Source organism: Salminus brasiliensis, chromosome 14 (assembly GCF_030463535.1).
Source record: "Salminus brasiliensis chromosome 14, fSalBra1.hap2, whole genome shotgun sequence".
NCBI lineage: Eukaryota > Metazoa > Chordata > Actinopteri > Characiformes > Bryconidae > Salminus > Salminus brasiliensis.
The window spans coordinates 25,846,384-25,865,370 of record NC_132891.1 but is presented as its reverse complement, the minus strand read 5'-3'; the positions used below and the strand labels follow the sequence as shown (position 1 = coordinate 25,865,370).

Sequence of the window (18,987 nt, the reverse complement as noted above, 5' to 3'; positions counted from 1 at the left end):
TGGCTGTGCAGTGTGGCTTTTGTACCTGAGGGGGCGTATAGGTGCCCCCTACCCAGTTTTTAAAAGTAGGTTTTTCTTTTCGTTACTTCTTGTTTCGTATGAAAAAAAGGATTTCAGAACTAAATGTTCGACCCACACACACAAAGCCCTTTTATTATAAGGATTGTCAAAACGTTTACAAGTGGGTGGAATAATGTGAGATTGGAACTGAAGATTATTGAATCATGGTACTTAAGGGTAGTCCAGATGAGGACAAAAAAGATGTTTTATTAAAAGGGTTATAAAGTCTACTAACAGGTATGTACTGATGGGAGTAACAGACGAAATGTCTTATTTCTTCATTGAAGTTTTTATCTAGGTTATCAGCAGTTCTAAATCTAAACTGTTATCATTCTTTTACAAAATTGTATTAACTGTGCATTAGTATCCCTCTAAATGATTAATAAAATGTTGTTGACTAAAGACTGGCTGATTTCAATGTGTAAAATGTATGCACTGAAATGGACAGTGTGTCTTTTTAGGTTGAACTACAGGCATTTTCTGACATACAGAAGGTTTGTGCACCTGGTTTTCTTTAGGGCCGCACATATACCGGTTCAGCAGCGGCATCACAACGTGCGCATGCTCAATAGTCACATCGCGGGATGTGCAATGTCTAATTATTATATTAAATCATGTCAGTCTGCAACTTTTTTTAGAGCTTAATTAACATACATGGTTTCAGTAAATGGTGTGACCCCGTTCAGCAGTGATACCTCTTACTAAACGGTTCCAGTAACAAGGGATCAATCCTTCATAAGTTGGAGGATTTTGGCCCATTCCTCCTTACACGTGCTTCAACTCAATGATTGTGGTGGGCTTCTTTGCATGAGCTGCTCTTTTTAGGTCCTTTAACCCCATTTCTGTTGACCTACTGGGTCTGGACTTTAACCATTCTAAAACCTTCCATTACTTTGTAGACTTGCCTGAGTGTTTTAGGTTGTTGCTTTGCTTTATGACCAACATATGATTAAGCTGCGGTTAATGCACAGGAATCGTAACAGTCTTTTGTAGAATTTGCTTGTGATAACGGTAACAGTGGTGCTTAAATTGCTCCATTTCTATACAGCCTGGTTCAGCTACCCACTGTTTCTGAGGTCATCAGGAATCTTCAATGTTTAGAGCATAAACCTGTAAGGTGAGGAGTAGCTGTTGATAGTGAAGACCCAAAGTTCATGTTATTAAAACATGGTCTGGCCTGCTAAACTCGCATTCTCTAAACTGAAACATGTGACTTCAGTTACCCTTTAAAATAATCCCATGCTCTTAAATATTTCTGAGGTAATTATGCTTAATAATTGTAACCTGAATTAACATTTCATGTTAAATTTATACAGAAATTCAAAATCAATTTAAAGTCAAAAACTTTCTAGCTGCACTGTGTGAACCACTGATGGGCTAAATATTGGCCAATGTCTAACAAAGCTTATTTTATGAACAGGTAGCTACGTATTTATGAGCATAAATATATTAATGAACTTAATTTGCTAAGATCAACACTTCTAAATCTAAGCTGTCAACAATCTTTTAAAATGTCGACAAAACGTACACTCACTACACTAAAGTTGCTAGAGTGACATTTTAGGCTATATTTGACTATACCCCGCACTTTTCTCCCTCCTCACCATATATGAGTATAAGCATTGATGGGCTACAGACTCTGTGAAGTTGATAAAAAAGGAAGCTGGGAATTGAAGTGCAGTGGACTTGAGTTCCTGCACGCCCCCTACCGCGATCAAACTACACCTCCCAGAAGCGCGAGGGGCGGGTGACGTCGGAACAGCTGACTGTCAATTCGGAAACCTGCTAGCTAGGATATGTCTGCCGTGCGTGGAGAAGGAAGGCTCTCAGCGATGGAGACTGGAGAAAGATCCCCAGCGCGGCCTGCAAGGTACCCTTCACTATTCACAGAGCTAAAACAAGTGTTTTACACTCATATTCTCGTATCGGACGAAGTAAGTTTTATTTTTCGTTACTGGACACTTGCTCTGACACTCAGCCCGGAGGTCGCGTGGCGGTGCGGCTCGTTCGCATCAGTCAGGGGTTCAATAATAATGATCAGAGAAGAAACCGAGGAGAAACGTCTAAATTCACACACGTGGCCGGTGTGTGTTCCTCACAGCGGTTTCATTAATTAGCCAACGTCTAATCAGTCAGACTACACACCGTATACACTGCTCACCACCTTTTAGTAAACTTTCGTGAAGAACTTTTTTCCCTTGGAACTGGTGAAAATCTCCCCTCTTGGTTATTTATGGCAGCACTAGCTGCATTTGTCACGGTGGTGTGTGGGTGAAGGTGCTTTTCTGGCTAAGCCTTAAAGACCACGCGCCTTGTTTAGACTTAGGCTCAATGCTGTGCTGCTGAACATGCTAGCTAGCTAATCTAATTCTTGACAGGACCATTTTTATTTTATTTTAGATTTTTTGATCATTCATATTCATTTTACAATAATAAATCATATGAACCTTGCATACATTACATCGATTTTCTGTTCCCATCCTGTGTGTCCACACACTCTACAGCTAGCTAGCTAACCGTTATTTTCCCCTTAATCAGAGGCGATACGCTGTGGGAGCCACTTTCTTCAGGTCTGCTCATAGAAGCGGCTGCTGCTCGTAGGTCGTGCTCTGCTGAAAGGAAGACAACATAACTACAAGTAAAACTTGGCTAATACTTCTCTGTACTTCACTATTTAATGTGTGTGTACATACATTAGAGACGTTAGAGAATGCACTTGGCTCCATGGCGTATAAATGATGCTAATTCATGGCAGACACTACCTCGTGTTTACAGAGTGAAGCCCCCTGAAGCACGCTTTCGCTATTAAATAGTAAATGTTGCACACCGCCGCAAGAGGGTGTAATAAGCCAACTAGCTACACGTTAGAGGAACGTTAAAGCTGTGTAAGTAAAGTCTACAGACCATGTTATTACAGGCTTTGTTACAGTGCTGGAAACGTTGGTCAGCACTTTCCACTTGTAACATGTGCGCTGCCCGAGTTGCCTGAGCTAGCAGGTCGCACAGGTTCTCCTTCACCTGGCACTTTCCACAAGTGAGACAGTGCTGTGAACTTGCCTTAGTTTTACTAAACCTGCTAAATCCTGTGGAGAGTAAGGCATTTCATCATCACTTCGCTGAGTGATTGACAGTCTGGTTTAATATTTTTTAAAGCCTAAGGATGGTGGTTGATGCATTATTATTCTCTAGTCAGAATCCGAGCTGGAACACAGGTAAAAAAGGCATTTAACCCATCTGTGGTAGTGAACACACACACACTAGTGAACTAGGGGCAGTGAGCCACACACACACACACACACAGAGCGGTGGGCAATCAACTCCAGCGCCCGGGGAGCAGAGAGGGCGAAGGACCTTGCTCAAGGGCCCAACAGTGGCAGCTTGCCGAGCCCGGGTATCGAACCCACAACCCTGTTATCAGTAGCCCGGAGCTGAGCCAGCACTGCAAAGGGGGTGGAAACACTGTAAAGGGGGTGTTACCAAGTATTTTAAATATGCAGGGTGCTCAAACGTTTGCTTTGTGCCCTCCTCCTTTGTTATTGAAGAAATGTGTATTCTTGATCTTCTGGAAATCAGTTCATCATTTACTTACATAACAGATATGTAGACCAGGGGTGCCCAATCTTATGCTTGCCACTGTATGTTATTAAAAGACATTAAAATATCTGGTGTCTTAATCTATTATCCAGCTTATAATAATAATAATTTTTATTATTATATTTTATAATTAGAAACATTCTTAAAGTTGATTCTGCCTCCTGGTTCCTTGTGGTTTGGCTAAAAGTGATCAAATATTATCGTCCAATGTTCTTAATTTTTTTTTTTTTAATTAAAGATTTTGATGTCTGTTGACTACATCAACAGTTAAAGGGCCCTATCTTACACCCTGTGCAAGGCACATTGTGATCTATCTTACACCCCGCCAACAGTCTATTTTGACACCTTCTGCCTGCATCGTTTAAACAGTAGTAGTGCTTGTATATCTAGTATATATCTAGTATATCTTGTATATCTAGTGCTAATATATCTACAACAATGGGCGTGGTGGTCTTGGAATGAGGGGTGTTGTTTTGCTATCTGGGCAATGGAAAACACAGGTGCACTACGGACTGAAAACAACCTAGGCAGACGTCAACAGTCAGACATGCATCGCTATCTTGGCAGTGAATTGTCAACACAGGCGTGTGCCCAACGTGCATACACCCCCGCTTTGCACCACTAATATAGCAAACCACCAAAGTCAGGCCGCACCTGGCTCTTAAAGGGAATGGCAAGTGATTGGTTTATTGCACATTATGCCCAAAACACACTCATGATTAGTACACGCCTTTTGTGTGTATCTAGCCACGCAAGGCGTACTTTTTCGTCGTTACGACAGCAAAGACACACTGACTCGCCCTAGTGCACGATTGAGGACATCCCTAAAGATCGCTAAAATAGGGCCATATTGTTGTAAACGAGACACAACACAGGACCAAAGGCCAATCAGAATAGTGGTTACTTACATATATTGGTCTTACAAGCATGGCATCATGACGACAAAGCAGCCTGTTCAGTTCAGAAAAGGATCAAGTTTGGAGAATGGCCATGTAAACCAAACATACGACCAGAGAAAGAGCTGGTCTCAGATCAGCACACATAGACATCTTCAACCAGCTTCCACCATGTGGGAGACATAGTGCTAGGATAGCATAGCTGTCCCTGTGAAGGTGAATATTTGTCTTCTTTATAGTAAAGCAGATCATCACAATATCGCTGAAATAGCTGGTAAAGGCCTTAAAGTGTGTGCGTGTATGTGTGTGTGGGGGGGGGGATTTCTTTCTCTGTAAATAGAAGTGTTTACGTGTCTTGACAGCAGTCATATTTTTAATGACAAAGCTGATCATAACTCATCTCAGCATTGTTACAGTGAACCATACCTCAAAGTGAGTTACCTGAGCAACCTGTTTAACCTGGCCCCGTTTTACCCTCCTGTTACCTCTTACCCGATACGAGGAGTATTGCATTGTGGCCTCGTGCATGAATTCATGAATCATCAGAAGGTAGACCTACCTGAGAAAAAACATGTTATACAGCATCAGTGCCTTTTACTTTTGATTTGTTGTGTTCCTGAGTGATCACAGACTGGGTCACTGTACAATAATCACATCATGTACTCTTGTAGGTAGCTCAGTTATTTACAGCAAAGGGTCTGTCAGTCAAGCAGAAGCGTGAAAAGCTCCAGGTTGTGCTACTCTGTGGTTCTTTAATTGATATAGAAACTAACAGCAGGACGAACGAAGGACAAACTGCATCATGGGTGAATGGATACAATCGAAGGAATGATCAATGTGCCAATAAGCCTATAGATCAAACAGAAGAGAGAATACTCTGGAGACAGAATCAACTTTAAGATTTTTTCTTATAATTAAATATAATAATTATTATTATTATAAGCTGGATAATAGATTAAGACACCAGGTATTTTAATGTCTTTTATTAACATACAGTGGCAAGCATAAGATTGGGCACCCCTGGTCTACCTATCTGTTACTGTGAGTAAACGATGAACTGATTTCCAGAAGATAAAGATTACACATTTCTTCAAAAACAAACAAGGAGGAGAGCACAAAGCAAAGGTTTGAGTGCCCTGCATGTTTAAAATACTTAGTAACACCCCCTTTAACAAGTATCACACACAGTCTTTCATTTTTGGTTTGGGCCCAATTTTTTGTGGGCCACCTTACATAGCTTCTGATCTTTGATGACTTTTAGGTCTGGGGCCTAAAAGAGCCATGGCAAAACCTCCAGCTTGTGCATCTTGAGGTATTCCATTATGGATTTTAAGGGGTCATTATTCTGCTGTAGAATCCATCTTCAGAATCGGCTGGTGTTTAATTGAATTCATTCCTCCTTGTATCAGTGGAATGTTCCCGCTGTCACTGGCTGCAACACAACCCCAAAGCATAATCGATCCACCCACATGCTTAACAGTTGGAAATGTGTTCTTTTCATAGAATCCTGCACCCTCCTTTTTTTTATCCAAACCTACTCACTATGGCCAGTTGTACATTATTCACTGTGATTATGTGCTCTGTATTGGAGGCGTTTTACATGTGGGTCAATATCCCAGAGGTTGGTAATGAATGTATATCTACATAGTAATTTGTATACCGTGCGTCAGTGGCACTGCTGTTGGATGGGAGGGGGATAAATGGTGCAGGTGAATGCTGCAAGGTTTCATCATGCTGTTTGTGTGTGTGTATGTGTGTGTTTGTGTGCATCCCAGGAGAGGGGATTGCCTAGAAGCCTGTCCTGAGGGAGAGATTTGGTTTGGTGGGGTAGAGGTAGAGTCAGTGTCTCCATAGACACAGACGTGCACAGACATGATGATCTGCCACCACCACCCCCTCCCTTTCTCTCTCACTTTTTCCCAATCCTTCTCTCTCCCTTCACACTTTCTCACTCTCCTCCCCCTTCTCCTGGCTTTCTCAATTTTTACCTCTCTCTCTCTCTCTCTCTCTCTCTCTCTCTCTCTCTCTCTCTCTCTCTCTCTCTCTCTCTCTCTCTCTCTCTCTTCCTCTTGGTCTGCTTTGCATGACACAGCCACTTGATTTGTTTGTTTTCCTAGTCAGCCACCAAGGCAGAATAATTCAAGCTCGCTCTCTCTCTCTGTCTCTCTCTCTCTCCCCATTGCGACAGTAGATGCCACAGCCAGATGCCACTCTATTAGAGGCCGGTTCGGGGGGCGTGTGTGTGTATGTGTGTTTCTGACAGGCTCACACACTCCAACCTGCAGCTATTAATACCATCCAGCCAACCGAAAATGTGGAGAGAGGTTATCCTCTTACGTTTATTGGCAGTACTCTTAGGAGAGAGAGCGAGGGAGAGAGAGGGCATCAAAAGGAGGAGAGCGTAGTGAGAAAAAAAGGGAAGAGAGAGACTGAAGTGTTTTGCAGTGGCCAGAGTGTGCTACCGCCCATTGACAAGGAAAACAAAAGTTTGCGAAAAGCATAGTTTCATTTCTTCCCCCTGTGCCTCTCTCTCTCTCACTTTCTCTTTCCGTATGTTTCTGTTTCTGCACTTGTCTCACTCTGCACCACATCGCCTTGCCAGAGGGGGCACGGGTGCTGTTGGTGCTGCACGGTTATGTTTGTACGTGCGTGTGTTTTTGTGTGTGTGTGTGTGTGCGCTCGTGCCCGTACGTATCAGTGAGCAGATATATAAGCTCAGTCCCCACCGAGTGGCTCTTTCTCCTGTGTGTACTGCGTTCACTATGAACACTCTTCCAGCCTATTCAGGGGCCAGAATCTCAGGCTGCTGGGCACTGAGGGCCGACGGCAGGTAAGCCTGCGCAATTTCTTCATTATCCCTCTCTCCCTCTTTCTCTTTTACTCTCTCTCTCCCTCTCTCTCCTCCTCTGTCCTATCAGGCAAATTTTTCATACCTTTGAATTAATTTGGTCAGTTGCTTCACCGGCTGCATCTGACAGCTTCTTCAGCGTCTCCGAGCACATTCTGTCTTAACTGTTATTACTGTACTGTTATTACATGGAGAACGCCAGACAGCCTGCGCTTTATGGAGGGAGATTTTATAGTCTGACACCTGAGAAGGGCGGCACATTGCATCTGTCCTAGAGCTACTTGTTTACTGTTTACTGCTCTTATCAGGGGTAAGTAACTTAGTCAGCGACATTTCTTTTGCACTTTGAGCTTGGTGGTAAGTGAAGTAGATATGAGGAAGTGTGGATATGAACTCAAATGATATCACAGTGTTTTCCACTGTTTAGACAAAAGCAATATGTCAAGATCCACCAAAACTAAAAATAAATAACTGTTAATAACAATGGTGGTGATGATGATGATGCCTGTTCAGTTCTGAGGAATTCAAGAGAGCTTGCCATTGGCACCGAACCTCCATATCAGCCCATTTCTGCTTCAAAAACAAGACAAATGTAGGATATGGCCACATTAACTATGTAATTACATCAGTTATTATGAACAACCTCTCACCAGTATTATCTTTAATACCCTGCACCCCCCACCACCAGGTTGTACCTCAGGTATCAGTGCAACACGGTTCCAGTGTGCAAATTAAACATTGTTGACACAATGTGTGTGTGTGTGTGTGTGTGTGTGTGTGTGTGTGTGTGTGTGTGTGTGTTTGTTTCTTAAGGAACACTGTTGCGACAGTGCCCCCCTGAACCATCCAAAGGAAGGGCAGGGTCCACTGTAAGCAACCTAATCTGTTATCACTTTCTCATTATACTTCAGTTGGACTGATAGCATAGCAAGACAAATACAGTCACCAACACACACCCCTAAGCTCAGGTGCGCTCACCGCTCATAATATAATGTAAGGCACCTCCGTAAGTCTACTCTACTGTGTTTGCTTTGATCTATGCCAGTTGTCTCCCAAGTCAGGCTATTAAGGAATTCTTCAGAAACTGGCTAAACGAGCTAAAGCCACAGATCTCAGCTGCTCATCCACTCAGACAAAGAAATAATCACTTGTCGTTTTTGATGGCTAACTTTTTGTTTTCATCTACCGGGGATGTTTGGCTCGCTCGCTTGCTGTAGTAAGTCTTTCTTATTACTTGGCTTACGCACCATATGTTCAGAGAGCAGAGGTCAAATCAACAGTATTTGTCTATTGGTATCAGTGGGGATATGATGTTACTCCAGACATTCTGAATGAAGTGTTTTTGAGTGCAGTATTTAAACAAATTATCATATAAATTCATATTTATATGTATGTACATTGTCTTTGCCATACTTTAGATGTTATTGAGTTCAGACATTTGTCTGTGAGATGACTACTACATGTTACATTTTTAACAACACTGTTTCAGCAACTCTCAGTCAAAGGAAATCCTCAGGTTGTCACATAATGTGTTCGTACATATAATAAGTTGTGAGTAATTGTTATTAATGGATTATGCTGCGCTATGTCTCTTAAGGAATCATTTGTCACTGTCACACAAAAAACCTTGCATCTCAGAGACGGCAGCTTTACAGTAGAAGGAAAATAAACCTTCTTAACTTTCAATGGACATCATTCTAAAGCAGGTCTTTGCACCATTTCTCCTGAAATGCCAGATTCACATTATGTCAAAAAGTGAAAAACAGCAAACAGAAATGGACATACAAGGTCTTTGCGTGACAGAATGAAGTGATAATCTATAGAATTCTATAAGCAAAGCCATGCAGAAAGCTGTGTGGATTTGCAATTGGGAAAACCTGTTTGTTTGAAGATATGATCACAATGGGGCTTTCTGAAGGTGTGGTTGTGCCATAGTAATAGGGTCTGACACACACATACACACACACACACAAATCACACCTCCTCATTTGTTTTACCATTTAATGAGATTCAGTTTTGAATACCCATCAGTGTGAGAGGCAAATACAGCTTGCTAGACATTTGCACAGCCTGTCCAGCCATTTAGTCCTGACATTGTCTTTTGATCATTTCTTACACGTCATTGGATAGTATATGTTTTAAACCCTTAAAGCTAACTTTATTTTTACTTTAGCCCTGAAGGTCTGACTACATTACAAGAAGGCATTTCCTACATTAGTACTCGCTAACTGTGTGTCATCAAAAGTAGTCAGCACCAACCCCAGACAACAGTATGTGAACCTGCTCACTGTTAAATAAAATACCAATAACATATTTTCTTCTAATGACCTAAACCATGCTTCGTTATTATTATCATGACAATGTTATATATATTTGAATGTTCTTAATGCCATTTCTCTTTAGGTAGCCATTGAAAAAATGACCATGCTGGTCGTTATATGTATAATTACCAGATCGGCCTGTTAGCAGCTTGGACTGGAATTGATGACCCCTGCCATACAGAGCACTAACCTTTACTGAGAGCTGTAAAATTGCATACATAAAATAAGTATAGAGGGTATGCCGGAACGTGGTCTGCTGGAACATGCCCCCTTTCTTCGGACTGAGTGGCAAAACATTCTTCTGCATGGATGCATTTATTAGGGAAAATGGCCAAACTGGGAATGAAACAAGCAATTACCTGCTAAGTTAATGGCAGCTGGACCCGACAGCAATCCAACCAAATTACTCAAGTACCTAGTAAAGTATTAATGGAATTAGTTAGCATTTTGGCCTGTTATCTTAATCTTCCAGCGGCACAGGAAGTCAGAGTTTATAAAGAAGACCCAGCCGGAAGTGATTGTGCCATTTTTCTCTCTGTCTTGTTTTGTGGCTTAACAGTGGCGGAGGGGAAGGCTCTCTGGACAGGCTCTTGCCGGCTGTCAACACGGCCGTGTCACCACGGAAACGAACAACCAGCCAATGCAAATCGGAACCACCCCTGCTGCGGACTAGCAAAAGAACCATCTACACGGCTGGACGCCCACCCTGGTACAATGAACATGGGACCCAGTCCAAAGAAGCATTCGTCATTGGTAAGTAGATTATAGTCACAAAATGAAAGAATCTGAAGTGTAATCTTAGACCGAGCCTAAAGTTAGACCTAGCTTAACTGTCTTTTTGTACTGTCATATTGTTATAATCGTTCCATTGTTTACTTGAAATATGCATAATGAGATTTCTGACTTTCTCCACCTCACCCTACCTCCTGTGACTTAGCCTGGTAAAGACGAGTCCTATAACCTACAAAATTTTCTCCATGTCTTCCATAGCCAAAGTTTATTTAAAATCCAGTGTTCAGTTACATTTTGTTATTTATTTGTTTATAGAATGTTATAGACTGCAGTTATTTAGCATTTTAAAAGGTTTTAAGTTTTTATTATTACATTTGATATATTATGAAAAAAATCCAAACTGACATGGCCCTGTGTGAAAAAGTGATTTCCCCCTAAACGTAATAACTGTTTGGGCCACCCTTAGCAGCAACAACTGCAATCAAGGATTTGCGAAGAGTTTTTTACAGCGTTGTGGAGGAATTTTGGCCCACTCATCTTTGCAGAAATTGTTGTAATTTGACCATATAGGAGGGAGAGCATGAACTGCCTTTTTAAGGTCATGCCACATGCCACATCTCAAACGGAGTCAGGTCAGAACTTTGACTAGGCCACTCCGAAGTCTTCATTTGTTTTTTTCCTAAACCGTTCAGAGGTGGGCTTGCTGGTGTGTTTTGGATCATTGTCCTGCTGCAAAACCCAAGTGCTCTTCAGCTTAAGTTCTCAAACAGATGGCCAGCCATTCTCCGTCAGGATTTGTTGGTAGACAACAGAATTCATGGTTTTATTTACCACAGCAAGTCTTTCAGGTAGAAGAAGCAGCAAAACAGTCCTAGACCATCACATCATGAAGATGTTTTCTGGCAAAACTGAGACGAACCTTTATGTTCTTCTTGCTCAGCAGTGGTTTTGTCTTGGAACTCTGCCATACAGACCATTTTTGGGGCAAATGAGTCCTGCAGTTCATTGGGTGTTGTTGTGGGGTCTTTTGTGACCTCTTGGATAAGTCGTTGCTGCGCTCTTGGGGTAATTTGTGTTCGGCCAATTTAGATTCACCACCGTTCCATGTTTTCGCCAATTGTGGATAATGGCTCTCAGTGTTGGTCGCTGGAGTCCCAAAGCTTTAGAAATGGCTTTATAACCTTTTCCAGACTGATAGATCTCATTTACTTTGTATCTCATTTGTTCTTGAATTTCTTTGGATTACACCATGCACCACCTTTTGAGGAACTTTTGGTCTATTTTTATTTTGTCAGGCAGGTCCTATTTAAGTGATTTCTTGATTGAGAACAGGTGTGACAGTAATCAGGTCTGGATGTGGATAGAGAAATGGAATCCAGCTTTCCAAAGATGTGATAAACTACAGTTGATTTATGTTTTAACATGAGGGCAATCACTTTTTCACACAGAGCCATGTAGGTTTGGATTTTTCTTTTCCCCCATAATAATAAAAAAAAACCTTCATTTAAAAACTGCATTTTTGTGTCAATTTGTCTGATGATGTAAAACATTTAAGTGTGACAAAACAAATAAGATATCAGGAAGAGGCAAGTGACTTTGGGTGGTACTAACACATGGATGTGGTTTTTCACACCCATTTAAAACCCTGTGATTTGGCTCTAGAGTGAAACATGCTGCTTGTCCTTTTTCTGTGCTCATGAATAATTTGATGAGCTCTGATCTGTCTGGCTTACACAGAATCAACATGTCTAGTCAAACGGTTACCATAGTCATAACTTTTTAGCACTGTAACAAGAACGCTGTAATTATTTAATAGTAAGATTCTGCCAAAGCGAGTCTTACCTGATAATGCTGCTATTCATGTGGTTAGCCCAGCTAGCTAAATGGTCTCCTCTGGAATGCTGTTAGGCTAGGGTTAGCTTTTAGCATAGCAGGATACCTGCTAGCATCCCATGCTTTTGCGTTCTCATGCTTCGCTATTTCCTTTTTCCTTCTTTTACTGCCAACAGGCAAAGTCACGGTTCCAAGACATGGTTCGCATAGCAACCAAACAATGCATATATTCTTTTATCTATGAGACTATGAGGTTTTGATGTGTGTAATTAACAATGCTAGTGATTAACAAATCTTTCAGGAAACTGACAAAAGTAACAAAAAAAACACACTCTTAGAAAGTGGCCACTGCATGTTACCACACTGCCATCTTGGATTTGAGGCAGAAATGCTGGTGTATGTAACTTTTGTGGGTGGTTTGGAATTAGCCTGTTTTATGGCCCTCTTTTGCTTATGCTGGATATACATTTGAAAGAGGAGACACGATGTTCGCGATGTTCACAGTATGTCAGTTCAATGTACTAAATTCTCCGAATTTAACTAGGCTATGTATAAATACAGTATTCTGTTCTAGGGCACTAGGGTGTAATTTCTGTGTCAGCCAAAGAAAAATGTACCTTACCCGAGCAAACCAAACGTTAAACTAGGTCTTCATTTTTTTATTTTATTATATTTCACCAGGCTTAGAGTTAAGGGATCCATACTGTGACATGCAAATGGAAAGCTGTCAAATAAAGCAATCCGTGGTGGCTAACAGTAATGTTTACCTTGATGAAGACTGAACTGCAGTTTCACTTGTTTTTCAATCATAGGACTGTGTGGGGGAAGTGCCTCTGGGAAAACTACTGTGGCCCGCAAGATCATCGAAGCTTTGGACGTGCCATGGGTTGTGCTCTTATCAATGGATTCCTTTTACAAAGTAAGACAACAGATATTTTTATGACTTACTAAAATGTATATAGAGTGCTAAGCCAATCTGCTATTTAAAAAAAAAGCAGTTACAATCTGGGGTCCATTTGAAGCTTTGCAGAGGGGACCAGTCACATTGTCAGTGAGCTAAGAGCTAAGTGTTCTTGGAAATGAAGAACTCGGGCTGAGGAAGTTTACCAACGTAAGCAGTTGAAGACTAAGGGCCCTATCTTACACCCTCTGCAAGGCGCACAGCAATGCTCATTGTTATCCTACACCTGCAAACAGTCTATTATTGTTTAAATGGCAACCGTGCTTGTGAATATATCTACACAGATGGGCGTGGTGGTCTCCAAATGAGGTGGGTTCAGGTAATTTCTGGCGTATTTCTATCTTCTATTCTGACTGAAACAACCTAAGTAGACATCAACAGTCAGACATTCACTGCTAACTTCAGTGTGTCAGTCAATGAATTGTCATAGGCACATACCCAATTCAATTATTTTAACATTCTAACATTATTCTAGAGGCAAGGCGCTCCACCGCTTCAGCAAGCCTTCCCAGACTGTGCACGATGCACCATTGAATTTAGCAGTTCGCCAAAGTTAGACCACACTTTGCTCCTAAACGGAACGGCAAGTGACACGCTGATCAGTTTATTGCACGTTACGTCCAAAACACACATGATTAATTAAGAGACTTAGTACACGCCTTCTGCGCACCGTTACGATAGCAAAGACACACTGACATGCTGTGAATCAAGCTGCGTGGTGCGCGGTTGACTTCTCGCCTAAAGATTGCTAAAATAGGACCCAAAGTGAGAAGCCAGGCTTCATCACACTCTTAAAGTTTCTGAAACTTGACAAAACACACCTTATATGCTGAGGAACAGCGAAACATTTGCATTTGTTTACACTTCAAGCAAGACCATTACGTCAGGACCTAAAGTTTACTCTTTGTTATCCAGCCTAAATCCAAATTGGCATTTTATGGACAATGCTAACAGAAACACCCCACTCCATCCATCATAGCCTACCTTCTCTAGTCTCACTAGTTGATTATATATAATATAGATATCATTTTAAATGGTGTACCCAGTATCATAAATCAAGTTGTTGGCTGAGTGCATCGCTACACCCCTAGTTGCAACTAAGCTAGCATTGCTAGGTCTGATTACATACTTTTGGGAATCATCTCTGTTCCATCACTTCCTCACTGATTTTCTCGAACGATTGTAGGGCTTTATGTATGTAATTGTGTAGGCTGCAGAGCCTCTACTGTTTGCCTCAGCTTGAGGGATAGGCTTAAAGTTCTAAAAGCTGTTTAATCCACAAGTGTAAAAACTTTTAGGGACTGAATGTTGCTAAGGTTACACAAAACAGAGCTCAGAGGTGTATTTAAGTGCATGTGTGAGATGAACAATGGATGAGGCGAGTACCAGGATTGAGGCGAGAGACAGCCATGTCCCTGACCCATTAGTACCAGTCCCTGTTGAGCAGTTATGTAATAGTAAAACATGAGCACACTCTTTTAGTGTCAAACTGCCAAAGAAATCCAGTACAATTTACATTTAACAGAAACACACCGTGCATACACACCACACCTACTTTCCACAAGAACATCCCGAATGCTTAACAACTGTAGAACCTTTTAACTACCGATTAAATAAAATGGGAAATATCTCTGTTATTAAATTCCAATTGAAAATATTTCAGTGACTTCATTTTAATTTCTGACCTATCCCCAATGTCTGATGTGATTCCTATTGAGCTTTCAGAATATTTATTGTAGTGCAAAGGTCCTGAATATTCATTACAGTTCCAATTATGAAAATGGCTACAGTCGCTTTGCTCACATAATGAAGAGAGGGGTGCAAAGAGATCTGGAGAGAGGCAGGCAAGAGAGTAAGGAAACAAGACTGTGAGCTCCCTTGGGAAAAGACGCAAGAGACAAAGTGAGCTGTGGGAATTGAATATGTCTGTGTGTGTGCGTGTGTGTGTGTGTGTGTGTGTGTGCGTGCGTGTGTGTGTGTTTATACACTTGTAATATGTGGGCTGCAGATGGCAGGATTATCTAATGTGAAACAGCCCGCTAAATACTGTTCTACATATGCTGCAATCGTGAGCTTGTTAGTGCGGAGGTGTGATTATTAGAAATATAGTAGGGCAGCACAGTATATTGCTTTTTTTTAGCAATATCACAAGATCAGCTCTTCCAAACCTGATATTGCAGAATTGTACAATGGAAATGAGTCTCTACCCAGTCAGGGAATGTTTTACTGTGCCCTGACCAATCGCAGATCTCCAATAGTGTTTGGATAAATTTATGTTCAATATATTCACATTATTCAACAAACCATGCCATGTCATTTGTTTCTTAATGTGTTTCCAGTATATTGAAGGGTGTACAGCAATTATATTGAAATGCCAAAGTAGTCAACTATCTTAAGCCTGGCTAATCAGGCCCATTTGCCTGTCCTGACAATAGCAAGAGGTCTCTTGATCTCAGGGTGATCTTAAACGCTGATCTTCCCAGCTTATACTGTAGTGTCTGGTGTCTATAATCCAACCGTGTAACTCGGCAGTGAGCACAGCTGTCATGCAGCAGTGAGCTCACAGGTATAATGAGGTATCTGTACTCGTTCACTACCTCACTACCTGAAATTCTGTATTGTGATCTATAGTTGCAGTCGAAAGTATGCATCATATTAGGTTAATTTTTAGCAAAGTTAACAAACATTTAGCTGTTTGCAATAAACCAGTCAAACATTTACATTAATATTTAAGGCATTTAATGCACGTATGCAGAGCAACTTACACAAGTGCTTCAGCTTAGATATTACTAAATACAAAAGTCAGTGTGGAGACCATAATACTCAACACTACACTTCGCCCAAGTACTCTTGGAAGAGGTGGGTCTTCAGTCTGCTTTTGAAGATGGACAGAAATAAAGCCTGGGTGCTTGAATGCAATTTATTTAGCTTAGTGTAACATATGCTTTCATCAAATTCAACACAAAATGCTTATTTTAATGACTACTGCAGTTTCTGAATTATTTAACTCAGCTTATTCAAAGTCTGCTGTTTTGACCGGCTACAAGGACATCAGCTGGCTATGCATTTTGGACAACCCATTCCTAATGTAAGGTCCAATGACACCCAAACTTAAGGCATGACGTTTTCTCCATTTCCTGATACTTCATTGAATTCATCAGTGCCAGAGAAACCTCACTGTAGGCTGGGGGTTCTTTTTTGGCATATTAGCATGCTTCATCCTACAGACCCATACCACAGATCCATAGGCCCAACAAGTTCCAGTAGACGTAAAAGGGTATGTTCAAGGGGACCTTCAGTGTTTAGTATGCACCTTGCTGTGCAAATTGAAACCTCAGTGCCTGCTGCCAACAAATCTCACTGCAGGGCTTTTGCAGTTACTCGAGGGTTCTTGACCACCTTACTCTTCAGGAATGTGATGGCAGCCGATGATGGCTTTCTCTTTCTGCCACATCCCGGTAGTGTAGCCAGTGTTCCTTTAACTTTGAACTTGTGAACTCGGCTGCCAACTGTATCTCTAGGAACCTTCAGTGCCTTTGTATCCTTTTCCTTGTTTGTGAAAGGCAATGGTTTCTGACCTGTTTGTGGTGTCCCTCTCAAAAGTTTTCTTGGTTTGAGGAGATGCCTTTGTCCAAGTGGAATGAGGCAGCATTTAAACAGGAGATCCTGGGTTCGAATCCCAGCAGTGCCTTTGGGAATTTCCCCACTGCGGGACTAATAAAGGACTATCTTATCTTATCTTATCTTATTACTCATCAAACAGTTTTTGCATCTTTGCATTTTTTGCATCTACACTACACTATGCTACATCTACACTACATCTACACACAACTGCATTTTCTTATATAAAAACAATATCACCTTTAAAGAATTGATTTTGAGGGTGAGTCTTTAAAAAAGGATTGATTGTAATCCAGGCAACTCTGCTGACTTTTGACAGGCTTGCTTGCTTTTGTAAGGCCCTGTATATGTCCTTAATTGTCCAGACTTCTTTAGAGTCTTATATTAAGATCTGACATTGTTCAGCCTTAGTATGGAGGGATCCAAAGCTGTGTCCTTGTATTTTAGCTCAAGAAACAGCTGAGCCAAGTAATCACGTGTTGCGCTCTCATTAAGCGTCTCCTTTAGCCTGGGGGCTGATACAGAGCAAAACCTGTTGATAGTCCTTGAGGACTTGTTCAGTAACCTCAAAAAGCACTACTTGAGCAGAAGGAGAGTGAGTGAACATGGGACTGGATTCCAGGTCTGGGGTGTTTAAAAAGAGAAGGACAGTGTGTTCATGCCAACTAATTTTAGTGCAGCTAACTGCAGCTGGGTGGGTGGTGCGATGGGGGTGGAGTATCATATCATTCACATACTCCACACTGTACTGAGTGTTATTCTGGAAGAGAGAGACTTAACATACATTAAAATGTTGTGTCAAACCATCTAAATATGTCACTCTACTTCAGAATTTCACAGTTTCCTTAAAACATCTGATTCCTAACATTTCTGAGTGTGTTGTGATTTCGTTTGAATATGTAGATGATTGTGTGTATTCTCATTTTTGTGTGAATATTATTATTGCAAGAAAACATACATTCTGTACATGAGTACAAATGTTAGTATTTGTGTAGTACTTGTCGTAATATTTGTTTTTTGGGGTTTTTTTTTGCTATATGTAAGTATTTTATGCTAAAAGATATTTTTTGTGACATATATTACTACAAAAATGACTCACAAACAATTGTCAGTTCATCATGAGCAGACTGTTTTGGCAGGGTGGACTGCTGCCAAGAGAATGGGAGCCCTCGCATTCACTTAATAAACTGCAGTGAGTTATATTATTGATCTGCTGACTTTAAAGATTCCTGTTGCTCAGTGCCCACAGGGCTAGATATTCCACCATAGCAGCTTTGAACTGATTCAGTAAGGCTAAACTTCTTTCAGAATTTTACATACAGTGGAAAAATGCAAAAATGTATTATTATGGTTTGGTACAATTTGTGAAAAAAGCACCATGCAAATGTTCAGACACCGCAAGAGATTTGAGCTCTCACATAAAGTTCACATGCATCAGTAGGAAATGCCAGGTGCAAGCAGCCATGGATTCCTCTAAAGAGTTTTGTAGCACTCAACAAAATGTAAATAATTGATGCCCACAAAGGAGGAGAAGGCTATAAGTAGATAGCAAAGTGTAGTAATTTCTTCAGTTTGTAATGTAATTAAGAAACAGCATTTAACAGGAATGGTAGACCTATGGTAGAGTAGCACAGTTTGCATGATTCTTTCACTTTAGATATCATATTGCTCAGCTTGTAAAATGCAAGGGAAGCCCAGAAGTAAAAAATACTCATTTTCACATAATGCTGATTTAAAGAAACGTCCACACAAGCCTGATTCGTTTTTGGAAACAATTAATGAAGCTTACAGTGTGGTTCATAAATTCTAGAAGCAAACCTAATGCCATCTGGAACAAATCCCAAAGATGAAAAGAGCATGGTTTTTACAGCATGATGATGATCATAAACACACCACAACATTTAGAATTGACTACCTAAAGAGGTACAAGCTAAAGGATTTGCTATATTCCTCACAGTCCCTCAACCTAAACCTAAACATCATTAAAGATCTGTGGGTAGACCTTAAATGAGCAGTGCAAGATCGCCCAAAAATCTCACAGAACTAGAAGACTTTTAACAAGTTGTGATACTTTTGTATTAATAACAAGTGTTTGTTATTAAGCACTGACCATGCAGTGTT

General features: G+C 40.9%; 1 protein-coding gene across 4 annotated transcripts in view; it reads left to right on the top strand.

Moving 5' to 3' along the window:
- The first annotated feature begins 1,834 nt into the window (after positions 1-1,834).
- The window catches only part of uckl1b (uridine-cytidine kinase 1-like 1b), a 30,320-nt gene continuing 13,167 nt past the window's right edge, over positions 1,835-18,987 (top strand). For 2 of the 4 annotated variants that reach the window (XM_072696151.1, XM_072696152.1), the window contains exons 1-3: positions 1,835-1,930; positions 10,279-10,472; positions 13,097-13,203. In XM_072696151.1, the coding sequence (XP_072552252.1) occupies positions 1,857-1,930; positions 10,279-10,472; positions 13,097-13,203 (375 nt within the window). In that variant the 5' untranslated portion in view covers positions 1,835-1,856. Of the gene's footprint in view, positions 1,931-7,181; positions 7,381-10,278; positions 10,473-13,096; positions 13,204-18,987 lie in introns of those variants that run through there. The other 2 variants (XM_072696153.1, XM_072696154.1) reach the window with 2 other exon arrangements.